This window comes from Mycteria americana, chromosome 4, assembly GCF_035582795.1.
Source record: "Mycteria americana isolate JAX WOST 10 ecotype Jacksonville Zoo and Gardens chromosome 4, USCA_MyAme_1.0, whole genome shotgun sequence".
Classification (NCBI taxonomy): domain Eukaryota; kingdom Metazoa; phylum Chordata; class Aves; order Ciconiiformes; family Ciconiidae; genus Mycteria; species Mycteria americana.
In genome coordinates, this window is record NC_134368.1 from 3,154,376 (window position 1) to 3,176,709 (window position 22,334).

The window sequence follows — 22,334 nt, forward strand, 5'->3', positions numbered from 1 at the left end:
GCACTGTGGAAAAGTTAAAACTTGTATTTAGAGGAGGAGGGAGAATCTAGATATTCACGCTCCCAAGACCTCGACAGTATGCAAAGTTTCAGGACAAGTTTTGAATAAAAGAACTGAAGTAGTAAATGGAAAACTGAATTCAACAAGCGATAAAGCTGACAGCGGTGAACTGTGCTACGCCAGCCCACTATTTTCTGCCTGTGAAAATAATTAATTGTCTAGACCTAGGAAGTACAGCTGAGCTAATCCGAATTTCATTACAGCTTTCAATACATTGGAAATTCCTGGGCAAGATAAAGATGGTGAAGATTATTTCAAGAATCGTAGCAGTTAAGGGGGACAGAAGTTAGTTCAAGGATGGTGTTTGGACAGACTTTGGCTGATATCTTCATTAATGATGCAGACCCAAAAAGGAAATGTCCTAATTGCACAATCCGCTGACAAACTTGAAGGGGATCATCGATAAAAATATGGAAAAGAACAACACAGAAGAACAACTAGATGATCTTCAGGACTGGCAATATTGCCCAGTAACAGCAGCAGGATAACATTTTACAATGCTATTAGGGACTGAGAAGAACGTTCACTATCAAGACTGGGAGCTCATCAGTTGGAAAGCAAGGTTGTGAAAGAACAGGGTATATTAGTCCATATTAAAATGAATAAGGACTATTAATTGCTGCAGCCATGAGAATGAACAAAGCAAAATACTGCCATAAAAGGATGCAGAAAGGTCCATAAAGAGCCTAGAGATACTGCTGTACAAAGTGTCCTGGTTTCAGCTGAGATAGAGTTAATTTTCTTTATAGCGGCTGGTACGGGGCTATGTTTTGGATTTGTGCTGAAAACAGCGTTGATAATACAGAGATGTTTTAGTTGTTGCTGCACTGGTCAAGGACTTCTCAGCTTCCCCTGCTCTGCCAGGTGCAGAAGAAGCTGGGAGGGGACACAGCCGGGACAGCTGACCCCAACTGCCCAAAGGGCTATTCCATACCATACGCCGTCATGCTCAGTATATAAAGCTGGGGAAGAAGAAGGAAGGGGGGGACGTTCAGAGCGATGGCGTTTGTCTTCCCAAGTCCCCGTTACGTGTGATGGAGCCCTGCTTTCCTGGAGATGGCTGAACCCCTGCCTGCCCACGGGAAGGAGTGAATGAATTCCTTGTTTTGCTTTGCTTGCATGCGCGGCTTTTGCTTTCCCTATTAAACTGTCTTTATCTCAGCCCAGGAGTGTTCTCACTTTTACTCTTCCGATTCTCTCCCCCATCCCACCGGGGGGGAGCGAGCGAGCGGCTGGGTGGGGCTTAGTTGCCGGCTGGGGCTAAACCACGACAAAAGCAATGGTGAGACCTGATCTCCACGACTTGTACATGGCTGACCAAAACTGTACAAGCAAGATTAATACAAGCGAGTGCACAGGAAAAACAAATGAGGCAACTGAACCTGAATAACCTGTTTCACAGGACAAGATGATGAGGGTTTGTCTTGCTTAAGCCAACAAACACTAAAGGCTGAGAGAGGATATGAATTGTCCAAATTCATCCAGGGAAAGCGGGAGACCCAGCTGCCAAACAAGAAGATGGAGGGGACATTTAAGCTCAATGACAACACTGGCATAGGAAAAGCTAGCAGAAATTCACCGTAAGTGCAGGTAGGGTGGAGACTGGAGTAAATGCAGGAGAGCTTAAGGGACAGGAGACAGCACTGTTCTTAAACATCTACGAAGTCCTAACACACAGCTCTGCATCAAGAAATAGCAAATAAATAAATCAGGGTAAGGTACAGTCCAGCATTACGGAAAAAAAAATATCAGCCAACATAACCTGTAAGTTAAAATATGATTTTTTTTTTCTGACTCCTGTGGTTACCAATTTGATAAAAAGGGGAGCCTGAAGATTTAAATAAATCATTATGCAAGTGCCTACCATTTTACGCAGGATGTTACTTTCTCTACTGAAAGCAGTACTTAACTTAAATGAAAACAATGAGGCTTAGTACTTGCTGCTGGAGTATCCAACGACATAAAGGTTTTACCTTGCAGCTCTTGCAAACTCCTCCGTATCTAAATATTAGGACTCGACAACGAACTAAGACTTTACCAATTTGCAAAGTAAAAACTCTCCAGCTGGAAAAGGATTACCAATATTGTAAGCGATATTAAAAAGAACCAAAATGCAGTCCAAAGTCAGCCTATCAAATCTACCAGTCTGCAACCAACAAGACAAAGTTTCCCGCGTACTGAAAACCCACCGTCTTTAACAGAAGGTGACACAGACATTTCACAAGTATTCCTCGTATTTTTTTAAAAGTTCAGGAAATACCTTGAAAAATATCACTATAGCTTAAGGACCTTTTTTCCAGGCGGACCTCATTTCCTTGCTCAATATTATCATGTGCATTACCTTTGTTGGAAGTGACCCCTATGGTGGTCATATGTAACATATCATACATATGTAACATATGTATGATATGGTTATCATATGTAACATATGGTAACATATCAGTTACACAGTTTGTGTAACTGATATGTCTGAAATATCAAGTAAATTAACATGAAGTCGTCAGCTTTCACATAGTAATTGGTTGAATAAGGGTGAAGATGGAAGAATTCAGCTTCCCACATTTCACCAAGCTTCTTAAAAAAGGCGGAATTCAAATATACACCATTCGAGATCTCTGTTCCAGACCTAGAAGTGCTTTTGTCCTTCAAAGGGCGCCCGTATCACTCTGTGATACGTGACTTAGCCCAGAGCAAGAAGGTGGCCAAGGTGTCTCTGAATTATTAGCTGCCGCAGCAGTTGCAGAGTCCCTGTGATTGCAGTCTGTGATCTATGAGTGTTTTCATGATCCACCAAGCTTCATCCACTGCTTCTTCAGCACTAGCCTTATCAACACAGTCAGCCTGGCACCCGAGGCAACGTCTGTGTTAACTGACTGCACTGAATTAAGGGAAAGACTGAGCTTCATCTTATTCTGCAGCTACCACCAGTCTTGGGTAGCACAAGGAGAAAGGGGGGTGGCCCTGGAGCTGTGCCTCTTGAGAACAAGACATTAAAAAGAGACACTAAGAACATTTCCTCTGTTTTCTCATTCCGGGCTTGGTTTTCGGCTATGTGAGTCTTTGTTTTCTTCAACATCAGTATCTAGACTTTTAAAGTCAGAGACCTCATTAGAACATAGCCCTGTTAATAAGCAAGCATCCCACTTCATTTCACAGTGTATTTTTAGATCCACTGGGCTGAGGCAACATCAGAAGATGACGCACCTTTTTGCTCTTAATTGGGAACATCAAAACCCTTTGCCTGCTGCAGGATTACAATGCGAGCTGGTTCAGCTTGGACGACGCAAAGCACACATTGCTTGAGAGAAAGAAAAAAGCACTTTTAAATAATTATACACACTTTAAGAGCTCCTACCTGTATTTTTATCGGCCAGGTGAAATTGCTGACGTAAACGAAGAAAGTGATGTTTGGATTGTTGCGGAAATCAAATTTCTCATTGGAGAAACTATCCTTGTATTCTTTTATATTGGTTCTTGAAACAACTGGAATTTCCTCCCCAGCCTGCGTGCCAGCTGTTTTCAAATGTTAAAAAGTAGCAAGAAAAGATGTTTCAATGCACATTTTAAGTGGCAAACAAAAAGGGCGAAGCATCCTGAAATTTAATGTTACAAAAGTAACTATTCGTCTGAACACTACTATTTTAAGCTGCACAGCATTATCAAAATCACTGTATGCCGAAATATGGCATTACTAAAAATCAAATTTGCACCTTCGATGTTTCCAAAATACACTATTAAGACAGAATAACATAGTTCTTTTTAATATTTTACTTCTGCCCCCCAGGCCTAACATTTAAAACCATTACAGAATAAGTTCATATGTTAAAAAAAAAAAATTCCCCAATTAAATTTGCATTTGTTGAAAACTGGTAACTGAAACGAGCTACCAAGAAAGTCAGATCACGCTCATTTTACCTGCAAAACTTGTGGACCAAGTAATGTTGAGGTTGAAGTTTTTAGATGCATTGATAAACATGTCCAGGTCTCTGTTTTGCTTGGGGGAAAAAAACCAGAAAACTCATTTTTAGGGTAACAATGTTACTGTACTGTGTCCTAGCAAATCTTCACTGGAAAAAACATCTTGGAATTTGTTATTTACATGAAGCAAATGCATCAAGCAAAAAACTATTTACATTTTCTGAAAGCAGTATCCTCCTCCCCAAGGAAAGCATAATAAAGAACAAAACTCACGTGTATAGAATAAAACAGGAAGAATAGAGACACAAGGTATTGGCTGAACAACAAGCAAAACTAGAGTTGCTCAGCAGTTGTTCAAACAACCGTGAAGAATCAACTGTGGTTCCTCATAAAATTTTACCATGAAGATTTGAAACTGCATGGCCAAGCCAAGCTCAAAAAGTTCTGGTTGCTTTGTGGAGCTGGACATACGCGCCATGTTAAGAGACTGCATCCGGAGACTCACAGAACTAACAATTCATCACCTCCATGGCCAACAGTCGACAAACATATACCTAAAGGATGAAGTTTAAAGGGAAAGTAGAAAATTTACCTCTTCGGGTGTTGCTACAAAGTTGATTGCTGTGTAATAGCGATCATCCTCTTGAGAAAGGCTGAAGGTGAACTGATAGTCAATGAGAAGAGTATCTGTAAGGAAGGCATGGAGAAAGTTATCCCATGTCCTGGAATAAAAAAAAACTTCTGCAAAGCAAGGCATGATGTTGCTGAAGTGTTTCTTGCACTGAGAGCACAACCAGGAGTCACCATGCTGTTACAAATGACTCCAACCTATGTATGATCCCGCACAAAAGGGACAAAAAACTCTTTTTAAGTTGAATATAGAGGGGAAGAAGATTCTGCTTACATCTTCCAGGTGATAGCCTCCAGCCTTAATCTAAATGACTGTTCATACCTATACATTGTGAAAAACGTGCCAAGACATTTACTTTTTCCATACTGCAATACCTCCACGTGCTAAGGGAATACCAGCAAAATAAAATAGATTGTATAATCCCCACTTGGGAGGGGACTAAGTTCCATGCGTGATAAGTTCCTGTACATCAATGGACTGTACAGGGAGGATTTCTACGGAGCAACAACTTGTTAATGGACCCAGCTGCCATCCTGCTCTGGGTCACTTCATGTCCAGGCGTGCCAGGACCAGGTTTTGGCCTACCTGTACGCCCTCCTACGCTCATGTCTGCCTAGGGCTGGGCTATCACCTCGCTGTTAATCGACAGTGCACAGCCAGTTTTGGGGATACATCCCCCAGGCTCAGTATCCTTTTATTAAAATGTAATATTATGACTTGCACATATTCCCGAACCTGTGCAGAGATATTGCAAGCAATAATAAATACGAAGCTATACACCAGGCGTTATTTTTCTGTTATTGCCTCCTGGAGAGCCCTTGTTGGATAGATATGAGCTAGGCAACCTTCTGACATCTACCCACACCTCCTATGAAGCACTAAGACAGACATTTTCAAGGAAGAAAACCAAGTGAGACTGAATCTGTATAGCACAAGGTCGTTCCTGTAAGAGTTGTAAAGTTCCGTTTTTTTCCCCTTTTTCGCCCACTTTATCACCCCTGCCACTGGCAGCAATGAATTAGGTCATCCTCGCAAAGAGACCGTCATGAGAAGCCATCAGTGCCCTTGTTTGGCTACGCAAGCAGAATTCAAATTCGCTAAATACAGCATGTTGATAATTTCTGTGTTGCACAAAACTACTATTTGAGACTTGCATCTTTATGTAATTTAAGATTACATCTATCCGTGCCTGCCAGTGTGCTGATTGCTAATATTTGCAAATAGAAGCTGGAGAGTTTCCATTAAGTAATCTGAATCTTGGCAAAGTATATTCTCGAATTGCACGGGAATCCAACTGTTCGTTTCAGAGAAAATGTTGCAATTTTGAAACCTTACCCATTCTAAGATGGAACAGAATTAAAAAAAAAAGAAAATAGTATCTTGCACTTGCAAACATTCTGAAGACGTGCTTTAGTTTTGACTTATTAGGTATATATATATTATTCTCCGGAAGACCAGATTTCAGTCACGTGAAAAACATTCAAAAGTTTCTTCTGAAAGATCCAATCACCACACAGACCTTATCAAGAAGAGTATTTTCATTCTCTTTAAACAACACTTTTGTCAAAACTGAAGTTTTTTAAAACTATTTTTTAGTCCTTCCCTTAAACCCCTGTATTTTAAACAGATGCTAAGGCAACTAAACCTAGGTTTAAATAAGATATTTTAAACTTCAAGCACATTTTTTATCTTCAAACAAAATCCCAAGAGTACTCACAGTAACACGTTCCTTTAAGTGGATTTCCCTGATATCTATTTTCGACTTCACACCTAAAAAGAATACATATTTTTTAAGAAATGGATTTTAGTTTCAGTTCTATTTATTCCCAGCCACTAGAAATCAGAAAACACTACCTGTGCCGATAACGGTACACAATTAAAAATAAAAGATGCGTGTCTGAGCTATACTGGGCTGCTGAAGAAATTCCACAATCCCTGCAAGTCAAACTAGTATGCAGTAAAAATGAAATATAAAATTCTGGACAGTAACCTTTGCATCCACTTGGAATGTATTTATTAGCTCTTCACAATGCACGGAACTGGATTACTACAGTCAAAACCTAAAGTTTCCATTTACATTTACGGCTATTCCAGGATCTAGTCCTATAAACGTTTACTCATGTGAGCAACACTTTAAAAATAAACCTGGCAATGAAATTATTTGGAATTAAATTATTTCCGCTAACATTACACTAAAAGCATTTCCGTTACGTTACAGAGAAACCTCCAGCAAATTTGTTGCTCTGAAACTGCTCCATTAAAATGCTTGAATGTCAAAGTCTTATTTCAGATATATTTACGCTCCCCCAGAACAGCATCAGAGTGCACAGACAGTAAAAATCTACCAATTAAAAAGAAACTATTGAGGGATAAAGCAAAGTGGCATGTATAGTTTGGGGAGTGGGGGCATTATTTTTTCACCCCATCCCTTCTGCATGACATTCCCAGTTGAAATGTTCTTAAAAATGGAAATCTTCAGGAAATCATTTTGTTCACGTTATCCCCCCGGGGGAAGCATGGCTGGCTGCACCGTCAATGAAGTTAGTCAACTGTCAGCAGGAAGAGATGAGCAGAGACATCATAAATACAAATCATTAAAAAATGTAGGGGTTCCATGCCGGAATGTGCGCTGCCTTTTGATTTCAAATAACAAAGTGAAACCAACTCACAGTTGACACTCGTCTCCTTTTATTCCCTTAGTGGTGCAGAAACATTTCCCTGTATTTGTGTTGCAGACAGACGCGTGGCCGTTGCACTTGCAAGCTGTTGAGCAGAGAGGGAAAAAGATGCAACGTTGAACGAAGCAAGAGAAACAGATTCGATAGCATTTAAGTCCTTTAGTTGCCAAACTCAGATACATCAACAATTAAAGTGCATATGAAAACCCATTTGGTACTCTCTAGTTTCTTTGTGATACAGAAGGCAGCCAAAAATAGAACCGTGCGTCAAAACGGCGTGAGTGCGGGCTCCAGGACTGATGTTTTGTATGAAATCATGATCAGACCGTGCTTTTTAGCCTCAAAAATTTATTTAACTTCCTCTCTTGTTGTTAGATAGCACTAGGGATATCACACAGGTAAGAAAAAGACAATTTTTGGACTAGTTTTGGGCTTCCTAACACATTTCATTCAAACTCAAAACCCTTGAGAGAAGACTATTTTTACAAATAAAGCAAAGCTCATGGTGCTTTTAGGGCTTTTTCCAGAAATAAATAGGCCTTTGAGAAAATAATGTCATTATCAACAATGTCAGTGTATCTGCGGTGTAAAACGGCTGGCGTCAAGAATACGCTGTCCATGCTGTAAGTGGTTTGGGGTGCGTGCCCCAATATATTTTCGAATAGCTTTAGCCTGGTCTCACGAGCTGAATGCCGCTGAGCCGTGGTTGAAGCAAATCAGCACGCCCCTAGACTACATCAGGTTTGTGGCATGCCCCAAACAGACCAGCTCATGTACTCCGAGCCTGCTCGAGATGCAAACCAAGGTATGACAGTCGGGGGGGGGACACGTACGGGAGATTGCTTCAAAAGAATGCTCCTGATTCAAATTAAAATGCTAACGTTGACACACTTTGAGACCTTTATACATAAAGAAGTAGAGGAGGTACATGCAAAAAAAAAACCCAAAACCAAAACGACGAACGACAAAAAAACCAACACAAGCAGTTGTCTTTGATATAACGTTCACTCTAACTAGAAGAACGGATATAGTAACTTTTCCCAGAAGGTAGGTGCCTTTTAGAAGTTGTTCTACCACCGAACTGGACGGTGCAGTCATCTGGAGCTGTGCATGGGAGAGCGTACAACGTAAGAAGGGAAAAAGTACACAAAGAGAAGATCCCTCCTTCGCGGTCCCTGAGCTTGCTGGAAATCGTACGCTTTAAAGGCTGGTGCCTCCTTGTTAAGAAGACACGTGCCACTCAATGTACCAGCAGACTCTTAACGTGAAGTCCCCATCCTGAATATCCTTGCCAACCGTGGCCCTTATTTTATGAATCCTTTTGATGTCTTCTTTATATCGGCATGTAATGGAAGCTATATTGTATCAGGGACACTTAATTGTGCTTCTCAGATGTGGATGAGTGGTTTCCTAGCAGCAACACGGAACAAAATATGAAGAAGCATAAAGCCTATTGTGGGAACAAGTAGACTGAATGAAGATTTGACAAAATAATTGTATTCTGTGATGCAAACACACTTCTCATTAGTGGCACTTAAAAAAAAAAATCATTCTTAATACTATTGAGAATGCCTTGTACTGCCTTCCTTATGCTTTGCAAAAGGTAAGCAAAGTGAAATTCGATCAATATTCAACACTAACATACAAAAAAATTAGGAGACATTTCAAATTTCATGTTGTTTAGATGCAGATCACAGTATCTTGAGTGCTAGCATTAATGCTTCCTCACCCTGCTCTTTAGCCGCTCGCTTATCAAGAAGGCTGAACACTCAAACATCTTTATTTAAAACAACAGAGTCTTATTTATTTATCCATTTTCCTATGAGCCCCGTAGCTGGAGATCATTCACTTAAAGGACTGGAACATGCACAAAGAAGAGAAATTTTCTCATGGCTTTTCAGACAACTATGAAGTTTGGAAACAAACTATTGACAAAATGTACTAGACACGCTCGCTGGAGTCTGAAGTTTTCCTCCAGGGTCTGATGCTAGAGCAGAAAGCCAAAATATTGGAAATGGCTTTTTGACTGTCAAGCAGGGTAACAGTCTGATGATGAACCGCCTCACAGCAAGTCTCCTTCCACCTTCTTCACAAACCATGGGTCACAGACTCATTCAGAGATGGTCACGGGGATCTCCGCTCCTCTTCCTACATTTGTGATGCTCCGGCTTCCCAACGGCAACTGCATCACCCACCTGCCCAACACCATTTTTCCATGCCAAGCGCTTTAGCCGTCCTCCACGGCCCCCGTGCAGCCCTGGGAGCGGGGAGCAGGCAGGACCACGGCACCAGCCGCTCACCGTGGGCCACCAGCAAGCGCTCCACGGAGGCGTTCAGAACCGCTGCCACGGCAGCAATCTGATTTCAGGCATAATAGCGCCTTCCGTTCTCTTCCAAATAACTTTCTTATCTACCGCTAGCATATTTTCATGTGAAACTTTAATCAGAAAATTCAAAAAATCCTGAATGCGGAGAAAGCACCTTGCAGCTATTTTTACATTTGATGTGCTGCATTTCCTGCCCTTCCCGATTAACACTTCTCTACGTTGGACACTTCCTAAAAGCAACCGCTGAGGAGTGATTTACCTACCATTTAGTTATTATCTGCCCAGCTCCACAAACGCCAATGCCTATGATGATATGCAAACAATTCTTTCAGAGAAGTAACTGCAGTTTGTTAAAAATTTTTCAACGCAGGCGATACGGCAACGTTCACCTGCCCTGGTGGCACAGAGCAGCAGAAAAAGACAGCTTATTCCATCCGCTCTTTTTATTCCTCCCTGGCTTTTGAACCCCATCGCTACCACTTCCAGCTCTGCGTAGCCTTACCTGTTTGAAAGGCTACTGCTACCCCAACAGTATCGCTCAAGCTCCTGATGGCTCAGCAAAATGGAAAATACCAAGCACTAACACTTTTTCCAACACTGAATATTTGCCATTTTGAGGATATTTACGGTTCCCACGCTGCTGGGCCACTGAACTAACGCCGCAAATCTGCACGTCAAAGTACCAGGACCCACACCAGGCACTAAGTGTGCAAACGCACGGATGCTTGTGCATCAGCATGGAGTTGTACCAACAACCATCTCCAGCACGGATGTGACCGCAGGCTCTGCAAGCAGAGCGGCACACAACATTGCACATAAACGCCCAAAAAGAGTGGAATCAGCACATCATTAATGGGAAAGGAAGGAGGGACCATGGCTCAAAGGAGGGAAAAAGCAGGAGTTGGCTCTGTTGCCCATCAGCCGATCCTCATCTGAAGAATTCCCCTCTGGAAACCTTCTCACCAAGCAAAAATTACCAATGGCCAGCAGTCACTCTGGCTGCATCAGATCGGATGATTTCCTCTCTCCTTCCCTCTTCCGATCCACCTCGGTCTTTCTGCTCAGCTTCCTGCTTCCCTCATTCTTTCCCCTTCACAGTAAATAGCATTAAGTCACAGCAAATTAAAAACCCGGGCCCAAAGCACTTGAGAGCAAAGCACTTTTGACATGAGCTACTACTTTCATCAGATAAGGAATGAATGCTGTTCCACAGTCTCTCAACACATTTTCTGATTTCTTTTTCAGGCATCCAGATGACTTTAGTCTATCATTCATTATCTCAACAACAAACTATTTTTGGACAATCCTCATGCGAAAGAGTCCAAAGTAACTTACTCTCAATTTCCACACGCATAGAAAAGCAACAAATATCAAAAGGCACGTTGTGATCCAATGATTAAACCTGAATGCTCAGAGTAGAATTATATATTTTCTCAGGCCAACTCAGTCTCAATTTATTCATTCCAGCACTTCAAATTATCTTCACACGAAATGAGTTTAAGAATATCAGCGGTATTTAATCTCATAGATAATGTTCTGAAATAAAGTGTCAGAGATGCACCTTTTCCTTTGTACCCGTGCCGTTGTGCTGTCTGTTGTAATTTCATATCCCAGCTACTGCAACACCCTTTTCCCTAAGTAAGGCAGCCGTGTCCCCGTCTGTGATCTTTTCACCCTCTTCCTTGAATCTGTACGCTGGAAGGTTCTTCTTTATAGCCTCAAACATCACCTGCTTGTTCTTGCTTTAGGAAACAGGACATTCATGCTCCAGCTACTGACTCTCACCTTCATCCAAACGGTTGATGCTACTTCCAGTAAACATACTAAATGAATTTCCGAGTATTTTCTACTGGATTGTCTCCATACTTGAAACGAGCAACTCAATGTTCCCTCATCAATCACCTTCACTTATTTCTTCTGGGATGCCTACAAACCACCCACACTCATTTCATGGAAGTACTGATACTACTCTGACACCAAACAATGTTATTTCTGTTCTACCTTTTCAATCACTGTATCTAATGATATCACTTCATCTAAATATATTCCATCAAAGCTCTTTGGAGCAAGAAGCACCTCCCCTTCCATCCGCATATCAACTATCACAGCTGGCTTCTGGTTTACAACTGGTATCCCCATGCTACACTACAAAATTCGCAGTAATTCAGAATAATGTTGCAAGGTTCAAGGTCAAAACTTCAAATCTTACATGTTCATTTCTCAGTATTACCCGTATTGACCCCTCAAGAAAGATTTTTTTCCCAGTTTGTTAACTGGATCTTGCACAACTGAAAAATGTTCTTTGTGCCAAAGAGTCCCAAAGCACTTTACAAACTTAAAGTGCAGTTTTAACAGGGATCACCTCATCCTCAACTGAAATCCAGCCAACTCCTCAGTGAAACATGGCAAGCCTTTTATGAAGCAGACGATTATAACGATAAACGTACAACACATTAACCAAATTGTAATAGAAAGTGGAATTTAGATAAGCAGAAATTTGTTCAAGACGTTGGGATTAACACTGCTTCTTTTCAAATCAGGATCGTCAAACACTAAAACGCACACATTTTTCACTGTCGTCATTTAAAGTTTACAAAGGAGAGTAAAAAGTCATCTTTATCTTGTGCAATGAAAGTCAAAGAATTTCATCAAGCAGTTTCTGTATCTTTGATTTGAAGAAACAAGGATTATGCCTTGCTTGCAGGAAAGAAAAAAAAATGTATTAGCAGGATATAATTTCAGTTAAGACAGCAGAGGAACGAGTAAAGAGCGAAAAACATCAAAGACTTCCGCGCAGGAAGATTTAAGGCATCACTTACGCTGACATGTTCCTCCATTAGTAGGATCACCGTAGTAGCCTGAGATACAAGTTTCACAGTGTTTGCCAGTTGTCAGATTTTCACACTTCTCACAGATGCTTTCATTTACACACTTACTGTGCCCGTTACACTGGCAGGCTGAAGAAAACAGAAAAGGGTGAGTATTTGTGCTCAAATATAGCACCTCACATAGCACCTCAGGAGTCTGTGTTCTGCAGAGGCTGAATGAAACCATTTCAGGCACCTTCCAAAGAGGTTCTTGCAGTCTTGCTAGCAATACTTTAACTCAAAGAGAAGTGTACGGAAAACCCAAAATTTAAAGCAACGCACAGAAAACTGAACTCCAAAACACTGCGTGCATATTGGGCAGACGGGACTGGAAGCAGCTGGTAGGAGAGATTTACAAGGAGGAATGGGGAAGAAAGGGTTTAGCAGCAGTCCAAGTAATTTTATTCTGAATGTCTGGTGTCAAAAACCATATTTCAGAATCACCCTGAGCACTACTAACAGTTAAATCAACCTTCAAAAAAGAATTACCTTTCTTTCAAACAACCCTAAAACAAATAAATAAACAAAAGTTAAGAAGTTGGTAAAGGTTTGTAGGGAAAGAAAAAATTTCTCTAGAGTAATGCATCGATAAGTCTTCATGCAGCAGATCTCTGCAGCTCACTTACAGATACCTGCAGAACTCCTTCCATCTCAAAATGTGTTATTTCTTGTTTGTCTGCCAAGCTCTTTTCCTCCCTCCATTAACAAGAGGAAACACAGACATCACTACAGTCTTAAAAAGTCTCTCCCCTTGCATTTAACTGCTGTTACCGTTGAAATGTTTGAACAATTAAACGTTCCTCGTTTACCTGGACACTGAATAAAGGACCAATTATAGTTGTTCTCCACAGGACACATGCTGACATTAAGGACGGGCTCCAAGCTGTGTTTCCCTGTTGCGGACGGACTTGGCATCTTGACCGGACCTCGATAGGAGCCTTCGATGCACTTCCCCTTGCCGGTGTTGCTTGGATCGGTGCACCAGCCGCAGCCGGGCTGCTCCAAACAGTGAGCACACGTGCAGTAGCCTGAACAGTTTTCGGCTATAAAACAAACAAATCTCAAATTGTGGAATAAATCACTGTCCCAAAACACAGGCGACAACGAACGCAGGAAACTTTGTATGTCTTTTGTGACCTTAAGTATTTATCTCACCAAATCTGTAAATATTTATTCTGATATCCACGGTAACACATATATATATATATATTAATTCCTATCAGCATATTTATTCTAGAATCTAAGATAACAATATAACAAAGGTTGCATTAATCAGTGAGTTATGAAGCAATGCAATACACGCATCAGGTTTTTCTAACCATTAAACATCACCCACTAAAACCAGAGGTTAACGCTCCCAACTACAAAAGATCTCCGACCGGTTTACATCCGATCGGATGATAAAATGAGCCATCCGGAAGCAAAGGATGAAAACTAAAAACCTAAGTTTGTTTACTCACTTTGAGTCTCTTCTTACCACATGTTTTATATCACACACTGCTATTCAAGTATTTATCTGAGTCAAAAAGCATAGAATACAAATACAGAATAGAGTTTGTCTTCTTCGGATGCTCAGAGTGCCACATGCAGACCCCCTGGACCTCAGCAATCAACTAAATCAGGGAAAAACCATCACCACCCTTTAACCCTTCCTTTCTCAAATGGGATTGTATTTCAGGAGTGACGAACTCTTTACATATAGGAAAGTTTTTCTATTCCTTTCTCCATACCATCTTAAAAAATATTTTGTAGATTCTTGGTGTGCCAAGATGAGCAGACTTTCTATCTTGATATTTAAATTGACAATATTTGCCTTAAAAAAAAAAAATAGTAGTAGAAAAACATTGTTTTCCATTATTTCAGCCTACTCATCTCCTGCCTGAAGCTTCCTCCAAATTTTGACCTCTGGCAATACGGGAAGTTCACACTCTCACCTCTGACTGTTATCTGAAACTAATTTTCTCCACCTCTTATTTTGCAACACTTTGAGCTGCTCAGGCTTATTCTCATCAGCTTCCAAAAGCTCCTGGAGCAACCACAGCAACTCAAACTGCCCAGCTTCCCTCCTGGGGAACATACGCACTCCTCTCCCTCTGCTACCCCGAGAGCCCTGGCTTTCCTGACTTCCCTGCCCACACTCAGCTCCTAAAGAATTCAACATAAATAAAAATAATTTCTAAAACTGTTTGACCACTTTTCAAATTTCTAGACTATTTCACCCCAGTATGAAAAGAAAAAGCAATATTCCAAAGCACCATAAATCTTTTGCAGTTTGCTCACATCTATCTAAAAGGGGGGAAAAAAAATAAATCTTTTATTTAAAATAAGTTAGAAATTCCTACTGTGGGCTATATGTAGACAATACTTCAGAATAAAACAGTCGTGTAAATCCTAATTTGGATTTGGTAAAGATAATCTAATATTAAATTACATGGCTCCATACGTGAATGAGAGAGAAACAGAAGAGATACAAAAAGAAGTCAATCACACGAAATTATGTAACAATTAATTTGAAGGGTAGGAATTCAAATAATGAAACAAGTACTTCTCTCTCTGAAAAAAAAAAAAAAAAAATGGAGATTTCATCATCTCACTTGAAAGCCTTGACTATCTGCCATTTAGTTTAATTGATAGTTCCCGTCACCAGGACCTAATTCTGTTTAATGCTTTACATGCCGCAGAGTATACTGCGGGATGGAGCTGCACACCTGGGGTCAGGCACTTCTTATTTTTTATAGCTCCTGGGGTCAGGCACTTCTTATTTTTGCAAATCCCCTGGGCAGTCTGACCCATGTGCAGAGTTTGACGACTTTCGCTAGCAAATGTCAGCAAACACAAGACTCCAGCCCACTCGCCCAGACGCAGAAGCGATTACTCACGCGGACAACTGCTCATGGTGTACCACTCCATGCACTGCCCGTAGGGGAAAGAGGCCACGTAAGCGTTCGAGTCCACGCACTGCTTCATGTTGCTGCACCACATGCACTCGGAGCTGCCGCTCGTGCACTCCCCGCACATCGTGCGCAGGGCGCAGGGCGTGCGGCACTGCTTGGCGCTGTGGTTAGCTGCGGGCAGGAGGACGAGAGTCAGCTTTCTTCCAGAAAGAAACAGGTAATGAGCTCCGAGATAGAAAGACAGAAGATAAAAAGCCCTGTCTATTATTCAGGCTGAAAAATAGCTCAATCTCACAGACTCGCAACGCTTCGTTTGCAGTGTGCTGCTGCGGGATGGAGCTGGAGACATCTTATACCACGGTGAATAGGAGAAATGCAGTAAGTACTGTCACATCATTTCTCTTACTATCTATCCTTCGTGAGTGTCAATGCTTTTTAAGGTATCCACCTTAGGAACAATTTAAATAGTGTTATGAACGTGGTCTTTATCTCTCTGCAGGTCTGTTGGTGTGTTCCTTAGACATTCTCCCAACCCAAGTGTTGGGAAGAAACCCCGCATTTTACGTGAGCACACTGGGACATTTTTTAAGTTATTTGATCAGTTCCACACATAAAATGAGTACTGAAAGCAGAATTAACTCAGGAGTTTCTGGTGTGAGCCAGTGCTTTACCATCTGTTCCAAGTGACTATTCTCAGACCACAAAAAACAAGTTAAACCTTAAACCAATTCAAAGTGCTGCAAGTTAAAATATACAAAATTTTGAGTTCAGGTTCCACATTCATGATCTGTATCCTGCACTTCCACAGAGAATGATTTAAACTGGCGTAGCTTACTGAGAAATTTTATGTAATCAACCAACTTTATTAAAACTTAAAGAGGCACTAATTGGTATTCAGAAATAATCAGCTATAATGGAGAGTTAACAGACCAACCCATTTTAAAAGATATGCAGTTCCAACAAAGCTAGAAGAGTTCTCCCAAAAGCAAATAGTTCCTTTGTCAAAGTTCTCGTATCTCCAGTGTCTCGCCCAATTAATTTCAAACTTTGATAAAATCCTCCTCTGGCTACGGAGCAGGGGAGAGGAGAAAGGGGAGTTCAGCTGGAGAGTAGCTTTTATTTTTTATTTAAACAGGAGATTGCTCCATACCATAATTAACCTAAATGTCACATCCAGGTATGCAATTTAGAGAAAAATAATTAAACTATAACGTACTTCAAGCATTTTACAGTTAACAGCGTAAATGTAGAGCTATTTTTAAAATCTCCAATTCCTGTATGAAACACCTAGACAAGACGCTTTTCCAGAGCCATTTTTCTTCGGCAAAGTCATGATGCAGCTAGTTCTAAACGTAACGAATGGGATCCTCTTTGCTCTCTCGGAAATATAAATACTTATTAGTCCACCTGCTCCCCGTGAGACACACAAGTTCGACATTGTTACCTGGCCTTTCGCAGACACTGCCGTTGACTTCATTGATACACGTTGCTGCCTTCAGTCCCTGCTGGAAAGGCTCGGCTAAATACCCACAAAATCCAGCATCGCTTGGTTCATCGGGGAGCCACTGGAGCAGGGTGTTGGTGAAGGGAGACATGTCTTCCCAGCACCAATACGACACGTTGATTTTCCTCAGTCCAACCCATGGAGTCAAAGTTTTGGGCTAGAAAGAAAGGAAAATGGTAGATTTAATACCCAGTTTTATTACCTTAGGTATTAAAAGAAAATACACATCACCATATAATGCTCATAACTTTGCCAGGTTAGGTGTTGCAAAAATGCAATAAGGGCAACAGTTGTTTCTCAGTCCTATCAGAATTAAATGCCACAGAGATAGAGAAATCCTTCAGGAAACACCAATTTTGGGGTTTTTTTCCAAACTGCATTTCTAGTTATCTAAACCAGGAGGAGAACAAGTCAAACATTCACACTGGCTGACTCTGCAATTAACTGCAAGTTGCTCTTTATGTGTTTGTGACTCCTGTAAATGGCTAGACACAGGAAAAAAATTTCTGGAGCTACAGTTTGACGTGAAGAAGAAAACCAGCAGCTCCCTACAATTTAAATGATACAATCTACCTACTCTACAGGCTGGCTAGAAGACCTTTGCTGAGTCAGAGCGCGTATACATGGAGAGGTGGAGAGACAGAGCAGGTCAAATCTAAATTAGTGTTGCTGGCAATAAAATTCTCAATATGAAGAACCCGTAACACAACTACTTCTACTGGCAATTTATTTTTTGGCACACTTTTATTTTGGGGAGAGGCACTTTAAGTGTATTGGTACAGTATGTTATTTTACCGTTAAAGTCTTCTCTCCATCAAAGCGCTTTGGTGGCACAGCTGTCCTAGGAAAGCTTTCGACCGTACGTCTTCCCTTACTGCTATATATAACCATCACCTACTTCAAAGTGATTTTACACACTCTTAAACCTTACAGCTGCAACTTCTAACAGCAACAGGGTTACACAGCACTACGGGCCAACACCAACACGTTTTCTTCTTATTACAAAACATCTATACATCTATAAACAGCTTGCTTAAAAAAAGGAGTAACTGCAAAATACAGCCTCCTCCAGCACAGCAGCAGCATGCCATTGAACGGCAAAAACTCAAGTACCAGACACAGGCTGGCTTTTCAGCACAGGCATTTTCCCACATTACAAGCACTCAATGCTAATATCCACCAAAAAGGGCTAATAGTCTCTTTAGATTTCTAAGGCTCACTTTTTAAATGATACTGTAGATGAAAAAAAAAAAAACCCCGTAAATTATCAATTTTTTTCCTCCCTAGTGTAAGGGTTCAAACACTATTAGGGAAGGGTTGCCATGTGTCTTTAGGAATTTACACTACACTTAACCACTGGGATATCCAGAAACGCCCGGAGCTGTTCGAACCACGTACTTTTGCAATACCCCAGGTTTGGCTTCCTCTCTTTACAAAAGATTTAACAAACAATCTCGTCTGAATTGCACCTTACCTTTTCTTGGCTAAATGGAATCCCCTCTAAAACCCCATAATTGTTGAAATGCCACCTTCAAATTACAAAGGGAATCAAAGCAGGGAATGTTCTCATTTCAACAGGGCAATATTTCTCTTTAGTATTGAAGGACGTTCTCCTCTGAAAAGTAGCAATCCTACTGCCTCCAGTCTCGTTTTTCCTATATAAAACCCGTCCTGACTGCCAGCCCTGCCCAGAGTGGCCTCCGGGACCCGAGAGGAGTTACGCTGATGTGCCGTCAAGCCACAGCAGCTCTGCAGCCTCAACCAGGATTTCAGCAAAGCTGCACAGCATCGTTCTTTGTTAGGGCTTTAGCACCACCTACACAACCTGCCCTGAATACCTCCATGCTTCTGCCAAGGACTGGAAAAAAAAATATATTTATTTTATTGATGCATTAAGAGGGACAGTTTCCAATTCACTTCTCACCGTCTCTGACAGAAAAGCACCTGCCACTAAATCAAACATAAATAACTCCAAATAAGCCAAGCAGCTCTATGGAGTAAGAAGCCGACATTTTAAACAGCTGCTTTTCTGAGCGGAATAAATAACTTTAAATGCTTTACATTAAACACCTCCAGTGCCCCAAAGGGACCTTTATTTATGAAATATTGTGTACAAGTCACAAGAGGACTCCTGCTGTAGTCATGTATCCCACAAGAGAAATGCGCGTGTGATTTCATTATAGAAAGCAATACCTCTGAGGCATCGTGTATGTTTATCTTTCCCATTTACATTCTCTACAATTTCAGTTCAAAAGCACCCATAGGGTATGTTGAATTTCAAAAGAAAAATCAGTCCTTTTCTGTTAAGAGGCATGTCTATTCTGTACAGAGCACACAATACCACAGCAAGGACTTTTCCACAGTCAGAGCTTAATTACTCAGGGGACATAAAAGAGAGGCACTCACCGAAGCCTGCATCTTCTGCAGCTCCTTTAGAACAAATTCTACCTTCTTCTGGGTCGTGAGAGAAGCCAGCAAAGCACCACTGGATCTGCAGGACAGTTTGGCATGATCATAGTTCTCCTTCGCGTTCGTAATTTTCAAGCAGGAGTTGCCAACCAAATGCCAGTTTGTTCCACAGATATTTTCTGTGCGGGGAAAAGAAAGTAAAACCAGAGATGCAAGTGACCTTCACAACGTTCAAAGCAGTGAAAGAGCTCTTCCACCACAGAGAAAACCTACAGCCCCATCCCAAACCAGCACGACTTATCGGCATGTTCAGAAGTATCCATGTATAATAATACCGCAGGAAAAGGAAAGCTGTCTGGGGGAGCTGAAGTGTGATGGTACCATTTAGTTATCTGCAGCAGGTAGTCAAAGCACTTACTACAATGTCAAATAGTAAGATCACTCTAGAAGAAAGAGCAAAGCAAAGCAAATGAGTATTTTGCCGACGGCTTAAAGCCACTTATTCAACCACAGCTGTTAGGACACCTTTCGACAGAAGAGCGGTGGTTGCGCTAATCCTGCCCGCAGCACCGAACTTCCAGGATTAATCCCTGTTTCACCTTGAGCGCAGCCATGCCCACTACTGAAGAACTCCTTCTACTTTGTGGTTAATTGTTTCCCTCACTCATAACTACCCTTACAAAAAAACCTGATGGACATTTTCAGTCTGAATTTCTGCAGAGCTGATGTCTACCTCCAACGTCTTGGTTTAGATTTATCTAACAGCTTGAAAAGCTCTCAAGTGTCAATTTTTCAGATGGGCTTTTTACACATATGATCAAGTCACCCCCCCTTTCTATAACAAATTAAGCAGACCAAGCTTTTTTTCTATCTCATTAAAAGATGTTTTTCTCATTCTCATGGCTCTTCTCCAAAGTCTCTTTATTTTTTCACTCTTCCAGATTAGCAAACGCCCGATCTGGACACGTCCAGACCTATCAGAGTTACTAAGGGAAGGCTTTCCATGCCCATTAAAAGGTCCTGTCTATTTTGTTTTATTCCCTTTCTCTGTATTTTGTTAACTGCAAATGTTAATCACTGAAGATGCTATATTTCTCTCCCAGACACTGGGAAAAAAAAAAAAAATGTTACTACAGGGGGACTAACGATCAACTCCTATGGGCTCCCACTGGAAACACTCTAATAAGAGAATTTTCCTTATACACCTTAGGTGTTATTTGCCTAATTCGTCCAGTATGTGCCATTACGCTTTTGCACAATTCTAGTTTCTAAAATTAAATAGCATGCATTATTAAATCTAATATCTTGCAGAAGCCTATTATATCAACAGTACTGCTTTTATCAAATGAAAAGAGAGAGATGAAATACAGCCTAATAATTATACAAACGATCATACTGCTCTTCAGACAGTTGGGACTGAAAAATATTCCATCAGACTTTCTGAATTTACTGGAAATAAAGTTTCATACCAAAGCTGGTATGATTAAACAACATTATTTACTCCAGCTTAGCACTAAAAGATTACAGATTTGGGGGTTAAAAAAAACCACAAACAAAAAAAACCAAAACAAAACAAAAAAAACCACCACCAACAAAAAAAAACCAAACAAAAAACCCCACAACTTTTGGACTGGGTGAATTTGGTTTTTTTCCTTACACAAACACAACCAATACCTACCTGGTAAAGCGATGCACTCCTGATTCCTAGGTTCCCACTGACAGTTTTGATCCATGGCACAGCTTTTACAACTTGTCTTTTTGTTACAGTAATAGGCAGGGTTATCCTTAGGACAATTGTCATATAGAGTAATAGGAACCTAAAATAAAGAGCAGAGATGAGGCTTTTTCCCATCCGACCAACGTCGGTTCATAACAGCCATGACTACCACACTAAACCTCACAGTTCAGACCTACGAAGCAACCTACCTAAACGAAAGCCGTGACACTGGCCATAGCCTGTACTGTGTAGTCAAGATATTCCCCCAAGCCATCATCGGACACATTTTCCTCACTAGAGCTTTTACAAAAGGGTTAGTTTTTTTTCTAGGGGAAGGCTCTATCGACAGCAACCCAACCGGCTACGTGCCTTACTGAATAATCACACCATCGTGAAACCTTCACCTCTTCCCCTGCCCATAGCCATCCTCCTAACTTAAGTGGAGAGTCCCACGAAAAGCCCTCGGACCGACTTGAAAAAAAATTCAAGCATGTTAGCAGCTCAGAGCTACACAAGCACTGGAAATAACGAAACAACAGGGGTCATAACACTGACAGATGAAGGCATCTGGACATTGGATATTTCAAAGGCTAGATTTAAACTACAGAAGTATTAGAGAGACTTTACCTGTTCCTCTGTGCAGTTGTTATGCATTGAGATACACTGGTCAGTGCACCATTGACAGTTGTTTGTATTTGCTGTACAGCTATAGCAGTCTGTAATCTGATCACATTTTTCATTGTCTACAACTATTAAAGAAAAAAACCTGCATGACCAAAAACAGGCATTTCCTGACAGAGCTCTAAGAACTTGATTATATATAGCAAAAGATATAACCAAACAGCAGTGCCTGCAGATTTTCCGTTATCGACTACTTAGTAAATCAGATACTTTCACGTGATTGAACTGATAGAAAATTGCATTCGTTTGCACCATCAATCATTTTTAGTGCCCAAGGATCCGTAAAACACGCCACCAGGAAACGCACCAAGACACGGAAGCGCCTGAACTAAGACCAGGCATGCATGTTCAGTCGATGCCCATGCAAATGATGCCAGAGGACATTTCACAAGGACGGTGAAAATCTCCCACCGCGGGCCCACTTTGCTGCAAAGCCTGGCCTTCAATTACGTGGAGCATTTTCATGCAAAGCTTGAACTTTCCACTTCATCTTTCCAATTGCTTATCGCCTGTGTTTTGTGAAAATTTATTGTACATTGAGAGCCCATCAAAGCAATGTCCCTTTACATCAATTTCTTTTAAATAATTAAAGGCTGCCATCTATTACAGAATCAAGGTTCGTATAATTCAATTCAGAGCAACGAATGC

General features: G+C 41.0%; 1 protein-coding gene across 2 annotated transcripts in view; it reads right to left on the reverse strand.

Annotated features, from left to right (window-relative positions):
* Positions 1-22,334, reverse strand: part of ATRN (attractin) — a 159,740-nt gene that overhangs the window by 69,315 nt on the left and 68,091 nt on the right. For both annotated transcript variants that reach the window (XM_075499466.1, XM_075499468.1), the window contains exons 13-24: positions 21,633-21,754; positions 20,967-21,105; positions 19,286-19,467; positions 16,820-17,036; positions 15,361-15,546; positions 13,291-13,524; positions 12,434-12,571; positions 7,279-7,372; positions 6,327-6,379; positions 4,571-4,665; positions 3,976-4,054; positions 3,416-3,573 (exon numbers count right to left, since the gene is read on the reverse strand). In XM_075499466.1, the coding sequence (XP_075355581.1) occupies positions 3,416-3,573; positions 3,976-4,054; positions 4,571-4,665; positions 6,327-6,379; positions 7,279-7,372; positions 12,434-12,571; positions 13,291-13,524; positions 15,361-15,546; positions 16,820-17,036; positions 19,286-19,467; positions 20,967-21,105; positions 21,633-21,754 (1,697 nt within the window). The remainder of the gene's footprint in view (positions 1-3,415; positions 3,574-3,975; positions 4,055-4,570; positions 4,666-6,326; positions 6,380-7,278; positions 7,373-12,433; positions 12,572-13,290; positions 13,525-15,360; positions 15,547-16,819; positions 17,037-19,285; positions 19,468-20,966; positions 21,106-21,632; positions 21,755-22,334) is intronic.